This window comes from Eufriesea mexicana, unplaced genomic scaffold (assembly GCF_001483705.2).
Source record: "Eufriesea mexicana isolate 0111107269 unplaced genomic scaffold, ASM148370v2 scaffold5018, whole genome shotgun sequence".
Taxonomy (NCBI): Eukaryota; Metazoa; Arthropoda; class Insecta; order Hymenoptera; family Apidae; genus Eufriesea; species Eufriesea mexicana.
This window is the reverse complement of record NW_016912973.1, coordinates 131,946-141,267: the sequence shown is the minus strand read 5'-3', so window position 1 is coordinate 141,267 and position 9,322 is coordinate 131,946. Positions and strand designations below refer to the sequence as shown.

Below are 9,322 nucleotides of genomic sequence, written 5' to 3'. Positions count from 1 at the left end.
TCCTGCTGGGTGCACGATCGCTTCATTGCTCATAAAGCCAACTTCTATCTGGAATGTAATCCCTGTCACTGTTTCGAGGGCGAGTTTACGTGTTCTAAGAAGAATTGTGGGGAGATACGAGTTCCTTCGTTACCCTGCGATTGTCCGGCTCATTACGTTCCAGTCTGCGGTAGATTAGGCTTCACTTTTGCATCCGGCTGTTTGGCAAAGTGTGCCGAGATGTCCGCAAACGAGGTGGAATTCGGCAGCTGTTCCTCTCGGGATCCATGCGCATCCAATCCTTGCGACAGCACGGAGAAATGTGTCGTACGAACCAGAGTATGCTTGTCCAGGCTCCATAAACCTTGTCGCCAGTACCAATGTGTTCCTCTCGATTGTGATCCTCGAGATGAAACCAGTGGCCCAGTTTGTGACAGAGAAAACCGCCAACATCGATCAATGTGTGCTATGATTAGAGCTGGAGCTAGTTTGGGATACAGAGGACATTGTCTGGAAGGATGTACCTTACGTGGTCCGGTTTGTGGTGCCAATGGAGAGGTCTATGCAAACGAATGTGCAGCTTGGGCAGAGAGGACAGTGGTGGATTATTTTGGTCCTTGCGTAGCTGTTGGATTAATAGGCGATCAAGCGAAGCCTCGTTGTGGCGATCTGGTGCAGTGTCCACGATTGATCGAGCCTTACTGCGTTGGGGTCACACCACCTGGTGCATGTTGTCCAGTCTGCGGTGGAGCAGCTAAACTTTTTTATTCCAAAAAGCAGGTACATCATATTTTATGTAACGATTTTTCTTTTTCTAACGATTCAGAAGGTTGAAATACATTACGTTTTATTCTCTGGTTTTCAGTTGGACAGGATATACTACATGATGGACGAGGATGTGGATAAAGATTCGGTTACGCTCGAGGTCCTTTTATCTGCTCTAGCACGACAGATTCAAGTGGCACAATGTGTTCTTCGAGGAATGATGACGCCGGACCGTGATATATTCATCGTTGTACAGCCTACGTCGAAGAGGCCTTCGACACTGCAGTTACGGGCTTGCGTGGCTGAGACTGAGAAGCTAGTTACCAGAATTTCGGAGAGAAGCCCAAGGATCACGGCGGAAGTACCCTTAGGCGCGCTCACCAGAGCGGAAATTGCTCATAGTTACATATCAAGTGCCATGACCATTGGGGGATGCATTATGCAGATCTTTCTTGGAGTTTTCGTTTATATTATAACTATGTGAAGATCGAAACAGAAACGTATAGGAATAGGAGATATCACTGACTGTGATAAGTAGTCGGCTTGATTATCACAATCAGTGGTGATCTTGATTCTCATTTGTCAAAAGTGCTGAAGCATTTTTTTTTACCTAATGGCTTTACCGCTCGCGGTATCGTCGAGTTCATGACTGTGATTCTTCTAGTGCCTAACGTAATATACAGAAAAGTAGAATGTATTTTCGTCTATCTTTTAATATTGCCAAAGAAAAGGAAGTACGTGGAACATGTACAAAGGCACATAATTACCCAGATACGAAAGCGTCGCTAAACGATTGTTAAAGGGTGATTATGCTGCTCATTGTAAGCTGTAAATAAAGTTAAAGTCCTAACTTAAGTTACCAAACAAAGTGTCCGATGATTGTTACATTGTATTCTTCGCAGATACAATAATCGATAAAAAAAAGTCGTTCTGTCGAGCGTCCCAAATTTTACGTCACACGTTTGATATTAGTCTGAATTCTTTTATTATATAAGTCGATAAATTTGGACCGCTCACAGACATCTCGATCGCTGAATCGATACTCCCGTAATTGTTAAGCAAATCACACGTTATTGTACTGTTAAATACAAAGTGTTTTGTATAGACATTTGTAAGTTTAATAAATTTCTAATTTTACTCGTACGTTATTCATTGAAATTAATATACTATAGTGCGTAGGATTGCATGTACAACAAAAACATTTTTTTTTTTTTTTTTTTTTTTTTTTATAAAACCTTGTATCGACCGCGAGATGCCGTATGTGCTCCGGACGCTTGTAACTTAATTAGTTCTTCTTTAATTAGTCGCGAAACTTCTGCTTTGGCCTTGCTAACTGCTAATTCGCTTGTGGACTCAATAGCGAGATATAACTTTCTCTCTCCTTCTGGTGGAGCTTTACCAGGTGCGATGTAAGTTCCTCTGACTGTAAGGCCTGCTTCGGAATACTCTGAGATCTGTGCAAGAGCTTCTTTGCTTGTAACTCGCCACCTAGCCTGTTGCGGGAAGTCGTTGATCTCTAATTCTTCTTCATATTTACGGAAGGTTTGTTCACCAGCCTCTGCATCGCTTTCTACAAGATCTTCCTCGCGAGGTTGATAATTTAATTTAGTGTTCAATTTCGCAGCCAACTGTTCGGCAACCGTTTTCGCTGTAATAAGATTGGTTGGACCAGCGCCTTTAAGTATAGCTTCTGCTGCTTGCTGCGTTGCACCCTTTGCCTCGGCCCCTAAGTTTTTAGCTATGTTGATCTTAGATGCTAATCGTCTAGCCAACTCTAACTTATCGGTTGCACTAGGTACAGGTTGACCAGGAACTGCGATGTTGGTGGCAGAAGGTCTGGCAATCTCACGAACCGTTCTCTTTGGCGCCAACATACTCTCTATTTGCTGGTCGATATCGTTCTCTATGTCTTCGTCATCAGAATCTTGCAGACCCAGAGCTGCTTTCTGGAACTTCTTCTTTTCGTTCGCTAACGCCGCTTCCGATTCGTCGAACTTGAATCCTTTACCACTGAAACCACCTCCAGTGTGCACTTTCTTGCCATCTGCTGCTTGTCGTGCTTTATATCCTTCCCAAAGTTGGCGTAATGGTTCAGGAACGGGTACCCCAGCTAATTCATGAGCACGCAAAATATCACCCGCATAACGTTCCTGTTCCGATGTAATGAAAGTATATGCATACCTGTAGATAAAAAGATAGTAGAAAAAAAAGAAGTCGTTCGTTTTTGATAGCTTTAATGATATAGATAGTGACTTAAAAAAAAAAAAAAAGTGAAAAATTACCCTTTGTTTCCAGCCCTTCCTGTTCTTCCACATCTGTGCACATAATCTTCATAATGATTCGGACAGTCATAATTTACTACAAGTACAAGATGCTTCACGTCCAGACCTCTAGCTGCAACTGACGTGGCGACTAATAACTTTGTCCTGCCAGCTTTGAAGTCTAATATCGTTGAATCCCTATCGCATTGATCGATACCGCCATGAAGCGACATACAGGAATAAGAGGCTTTCATGAGATCCTTCAACAAAGTGTCTGCATTCTCTTGCTTATCAACAAATATTATAGTGGAACCCTTGTCTTGATAGTGACCGAGAATTTCAAGCAATTTGTAAAACTTCTGATCTTCTTCGAGAACTACCACATGTTGCTCTACATCTTTACAAACTATAGACCGCCCTCCGACCTGAACTTCCACGGGTCTAGTTAAAATCCTCCTTGCTAATGCTTCCATTTGTCGAGGGAATGTTGCACTAAATAATACAGTTTGTCGATCTGGACGAACGTTTTCCATAATACGCATCACCTGAGGTTCGAAACCCATATCAAACATTCTATCCGCTTCATCAAGAACTACGTAAGTTACTCTACGTAGATTTGTTACTCTTCCACTGTTAGCGGCCAACATATCGATCATTCTACCTGGCGTACAAACAATTATTTCAGCGCCTCTCTTCAGCTCGGCTATCTGTTCCGATATACCAGTTCCACCATAAACGCAAACATGAGACAGTCCCAAAGACTTTGTGAACTTCTTCGAGTCTCTACCGATTTGCATGCATAATTCTCTTGTTGGTGTCATAATTAATGCGATTGGACCATCACCATCTGCTAATGGAGGCTGATCGAGAATATGCCTAAACATTGGTAGCAAGAATGCTAATGTTTTCCCACTACCTGTTTTTGCTATACCTATCAAATCGCGGCCAGACATAATTGCTGGAATGGCTTGACATTGAATAGGAGTTGGCTTCTCGTAACCGAGTTTCTTTAGCACCTCCAGCTCTTTTTTTGTGACACCACATTGTGCCCATGACTTAATGGGCTTTGGACAACCCTTACCTTTCACGCGAATACCTTCTAGTTCTTCCTTGTACGCTTCCACTTCCTCCGGCGTCATTCTCGCTAAGCAAATAACGTACCATTATCTAATAGAACAAATATTACGCATACAAATTAAGATAAAATGCAACTCTGATAGAATAACTTACCGATTTCAGGTACTTCGACGTAAAATGATTTTCTAAACGGTTGATACTCGGTCGTTGCGTGATCAACTTTAGCTAATTCTCGTTTCTGTTTATTTGCAATACCGGCTGCTGTTTCATGAAGGTTCTCTCCTTCTTCTTCGCTAGAATATTCCAAACCATCTTGATTCTGCTCAATTAATTCTCCTTTCTGTTTCTGTACTTTTTTCTTGGCTACACCAGTAACAATGACAACGCCACCGCTTTGAGTACCACCAGTGCCTGTACCATTATTGGCATTCTTTCCACCTTTACTGTCAAGTTTGTTCACTTTCCGAACTTCTTCTTGAACCTATTAAATAAAAACGTTTAATTCTCTTAAAATGTGTACAATATACATATACATATACATACCTCTGCCATAAAGGCATCAAGGGGATCGACTTCTTCTTCATCATCTTTAGCTTCCTCCTTAACTTCCTCTATTTCTTCTTTTATTTCTCCATCTTCTTTGGCTTCCTTGTTACTATTTTGGACAACAGGAGTTTCTTCATCACTGTCATCCTCAAGGGACCACTTTTTCATAGGCAGCTGTAGGTTTGCTAAAATGGATGCCTTACCGTCTTTCTTAGTTGCCTCCAATTCTTTCTTTTTCCTTTCCGCACGCCATCTCTCTATTCTTTCTCTCCTCTTTTGCATTTCCAGTTCTAATCTTTTCTGCTCTTCCTCCTAACAAATACAACGAAAGATAATTTTTCGATACATTAGGAGAATATTTTTCCTGATTAAATAAATTACCTTGTCCAGTTTAGTGTGATCAAACGGCAACTCATCACTGTCACCTTTCTCCTTCTCCTTCCTCTCCCTTGATCTTGATCGATTGGACCGATCTTTACCTGAACGCGAAGACTTTGAGCCTGTAAGACGCTTTTCTTTACTGTCTCCACTAGTATACCGAGAACAATCAATGTTAACACATTATTTCATCACTATATGTAATTTAACAAACACTAAAAACAGACATGGTAACTAACACAGTTTTGTTTGTAATCTGAAAATCTCGTGCAGAAAATTGTAACATCAAAAAACATTTCAATCGCGTGAAACAGGAAAGTAATACATATCCATATATATTTTTACATTGTAACATACCGTTTTCTGTCGCGATCTCTGTCCCTTTCAGAACGATCTCTTCTATCCCTGTCTCGATCTCTCGAACGACTCCTCCTTTCCCTATGTCGTCCCTTATCTCGTTCTCTATCCCTATCTCTACTCCTAGACCGCCGTCGTTTTTTTTCCGGAGTAGCAGAGCGAGATCTTGATCGAGACCTCGATCGCCTTCTATGATGTCTATCCCTACAAAGCGAAGATATTAAATAACAAGCGTGATATTAGATCACTAAATAGACCGTCGCATAATGGTTATCGATTGAATAATTCGCAGTTCATAACTGCGAAGAAAATAAAAATTAACCTGAAAAAAGAGTTAAATAAATCGTTACGCTTACTTGTCGCTACTTCGAACCATGATTGATAATACTATTTAATCGGAAGAAAATTTTATCACGAGCCTAAGTGTTCCTATTACGAGAACATTTATTGTACGTTTCCTCTTATTATGCCACAAAATACACGACACAATTACTTTCGTTTACAAACGCAAACCCAATTTACTTTCTTTTTGCCGGTGCTGCCTTTCGAGTGCAAACTACAAACTAACCAGACTAGAAACTGTACTACCATAGCATGGTAATACAGTTCCGACGGTAAGTAAGCGGGGTCCTTGTCTAAACTAAATTTACATCTTACGAAAAACGGTGATAAATAAGAATGTTTAATTTCCTTCGTATAATACGTATAAAAATAGATAAAAGACTTTACATCGCTTATTATCGTTTCAACGCTCGTACCTCCGCTATTAATTTAAGAAAGCAATATAAATTCGGACAACTGACGAGACTTAACGAATATCTCTCTATTCGTACCGTATTCCGATTAAGGTACCGAAACCTTGAAGCGAATTCTTCCTTATTCGCAGGAATTTCCAACTCGATTTAGACAAGTTCGCATGCCAACGCATCACTCGTACGCGTGCACGTACGTATCGCAAGATATATCGCGTGCAAGACCGGAATAATACACCGAAATCATCTATTTCACGAGGATCTGGCATGAAAATTTTTCCCTCGCAAAACGCAGATCGATAGTAACGATACATGCAGGGAACAAAGTCGAAGTTATTTAAAACCGTTAAACCGTTTGGCCACATCTGCCAATCGGTCACCGAAACTCGAAAAAGGAGCAGATGGCGAAGACCCGAAGGAAAGTTACTTAAGCAGGTGTAGCTGGGCACGCGACAGGTGAACGTCGCAACCGTATGCCTTTTCTCGTTTATTTTAAGGGTTGACGATATCAGAGCCGAAGTGGAAGAATCGAGAAGCAAGAATGGGAAACTGAATGGAACAGTCTTTATCTATCGGTGATAATAACTGTAAAGCTCTTCTAAGCGATCGCCATTGAATCTTAATCAGAGACAAACGAGCTCAGAATCCGCGATGGATTCACCCTGTATCGCGGACAGAGGCGTGCAGTTCGTGCTTGCGATAAAAATCACTCGTCGTTCGCTTCTTATGCCCGGTACATATCGCAAGGCTTCGGTTTTTCCCAGGACGGCGAGATTTCCGATCCGATACCGTGTCTCTTCTGGTAAATAATCCACGTGGAGGACGACGAATAAATTCGCGAGAGGAATACAAAGTGGCAGCCGAGTTCCTCCGCTTAAATTGCCCGCTGGGCGCCAAACAGTTGCTCGCGACGAGGAAGACGAGGTGTCGCGAGACGTTTTTCCATAAACTCCGATTCGAGCCAGGGAAAAAGGACGCTCGAGTAGCCACGTTCTCTCTATCCCCTTGTCGCCAAAGAATTCGCAATTTATCCTTATAGAAAACGAAAGGTTCCTTCTGGCACGAATCCCAATCGATCCTCGGATTCCTGTGAACAAAGAAATAATGCAGTGAACGTGGTTGGCCGACGACGCTTGCGTGAATCTTTTCGCATAAAGGAATTCTCTCTTACAATAAACGATATACCTGACCGACAGAAATTCCGGGAAAATCGATTCCTCTTTCGAGTTCCTGCTCAATATCGCACGGAGGCAAAGAAAAAGAACGGCAGGAAGAGTACCAGCTCGAAATCTGTCCACCGATGATCCATCTGACCAAACGGGTTTTGGGAGCAGCCAATTAATTTGATCGAGTGACGATTCGATTTGCGGTTGCTTCGCAGGCAATTAACTAAGTCCCTCGTGTAACCTGGAAAAAACGTGTTCGTGGATTTAATCTAAAGTCAATATTCGACTGGCAGATGCGAACGAGAGGGTGGAGAGTTTCCTCTGGATATCAGCGATCAGTCGCGATTACTATTCGCTGATATATTCAACCACGTCGAACTCATTCACGAATGAATGAGATCGGTAGCCCTTCCTCTCTGCGGTATACAGTTTCAATGTCAGTCACAGGAAGCAACTTGATACAGTTGGCTTCCGACGCGCGTGCGGACGCTTAGCAAATGACAATGTTACTTAAGCGTCCGTTAACGAATGGGCAGCCATCTTTAACTGCTACCGAGCGGACGAAATTTCACCGAGAGTCGAAAACAGTTGTAAATAATTAAACACGGTGTCTTTCTCTCGGAAAGCGAGATACTCGAAGTACTCGGAGACGAAATATCGAATACGAATTTCTAAATTTCCGAATCTTCGATTAATTTGAATCCTTAAACCTGAAAACCGATTCGAACAGAAAAGCTACCGGAACCTTCTTCCCTCGCGTGAAACAGGGTGAGCACCACTGTCGAACAGAAGGGCGCGTGCCAAGAGTTCACATCTGCCGCAGTTGTTTTCGCATCCCCTCGGTTTCTTTCTGGAACACCACCACCACCACCACCACCAGCACCACTACTGATAAATGCGTCTCCGGTTTCAGAAAAAAGGCTTCCGCAGGAAGCAGTAGCAGGCCTTTCCGTCTCGAACTTTCCGGTTCCTTCCTCTTCGACCGCCAAGGAATCACCCTGGACGGAAGGAAGCCTATCGTGAAAAAAATATTCATAAAATTCGCCGTCGTTCCATGTGTTTCTATGGCGAGCAAATATAAGCGAAAACAAACACGCGTTACCCTAATCACCGGCTGGACAACGTCTAACTCCGTCGATTCCTGTGTTCCATTTGGCAATGGAAACGTTTCAATGATGATTGCCCATTGTCTATGCGGCGCGGTGCGTTTTCCCAACAAATTGTCTAGTCGCAGAGAATAATCGCAGAGGAGAAATAATAAGAGAAGAGTTCAGATGGTGTGACGATTTCCTCTTCCTTTCTCTAGCAAGTCCTCTTCGAAGGCCCCTCTCATTTGTCGGCTCTGCAGTGTCTCCTTAAGCCCACTGTAGAAACGTTTAATGGTCATCGGTCCCGTCTGCAAATTACACGTTCTAACGTGTCATTGTTTCCCCGGGATATTTTCCAAATTTTCTTTCAAACGAAGATTTACGACAACGTCGACGGGAAAACGAGCAAATTCGAGTCGACTTGGACTCGGAAACATCGGTCTGGGAGTTAGGAAATTATAAAAGGGGGCCGGGAAAGTGGTGGTACGGGCCTGGGAAAGGGCCCAAGGAAGGGGACCGACTCAGGTAAGCAGCTGCAAGCATCTGCAGAGGCAACAGCAGCCGCGTGCTTAAATTAGTCCCGGCACAACTGTCGTTCGCGTAACATGCAGGAGAGAACATTCCTCAGTTTCGTGTTTCGAAGAGCGTAGCGAGGAATTCTGTAACAGAAACAGATACTAGTCAGTTGTTGATCCACTTGCGAGAAAGGTGCACGAAACTTTGATATCGAACAGTCGTAAAACACGGTCGAGGAAACGATGAAAAGAGTTCGATTCTGAAAGAGAACCGTTGGACCTTGATTTGTCTCTGAAACATATAGGGGATTTCATATTGGAATTTTGTGATTATGCTCATTATCTCGCTAGGAACAGTTCCAAGTGAATTTTATCGATAGAGAAGTCCGTATGGCTCGGAGATCCTTGGGAAATTAGTGGAGAACTTGGACTCAACGA

General features: G+C 42.8%; 2 protein-coding genes across 2 annotated transcripts in view; one reads left to right on the top strand and one right to left on the bottom strand.

The window, feature by feature from the left end:
* Window positions 1-1,250, top strand: part of Reck (reversion-inducing-cysteine-rich protein with kazal motifs) — a 10,748-nt gene extending 9,498 nt beyond the window's left edge. The window contains exons 8-9 of the mRNA XM_017906062.1: window positions 3-759; window positions 845-1,250. Coding sequence (XP_017761551.1) covers window positions 3-759; window positions 845-1,228 — 1,141 coding nt within the window. The 3' untranslated portion in view covers window positions 1,229-1,250. The remainder of the gene's footprint in view (window positions 1-2; window positions 760-844) is intronic.
* Window positions 1,251-1,963: 713 nt separating this feature from the next.
* Prp5 (pre-mRNA processing factor 5) lies at window positions 1,964-5,875 on the bottom strand. The gene is made up of 7 exons (XM_017906061.1): window positions 5,720-5,875; window positions 5,364-5,567; window positions 5,010-5,157; window positions 4,626-4,940; window positions 4,236-4,563; window positions 3,027-4,149; window positions 1,964-2,925 (listed from the first exon to the last, which is right to left on the bottom strand). The coding sequence occupies exons 1-7, from the start codon at window positions 5,737-5,739 to the stop codon at window positions 1,971-1,973; spliced, it is 3,093 nt and encodes a 1,030-aa protein (XP_017761550.1). The 5' UTR covers window positions 5,740-5,875; the 3' UTR covers window positions 1,964-1,970.
* Window positions 5,876-9,322: the final 3,447 nt, after the last annotated feature.

Coding starts and splice junctions, on each gene's coding strand:
- Prp5 (XM_017906061.1), bottom strand. CDS start 5,739: ATGGTTCGAAGTAGCGACAA. Junction 4,150..4,235: donor CGTCGAAGTACCTGAAATCG/GTAAGTTATTCT, acceptor TTATTTGCTTAG/CGAGAATGACGCCGGAGGAA. Junction 2,926..3,026: donor GGAAGGGCTGGAAACAAAGG/GTAATTTTTCAC, acceptor TTTTATCTACAG/GTATGCATATACTTTCATTA.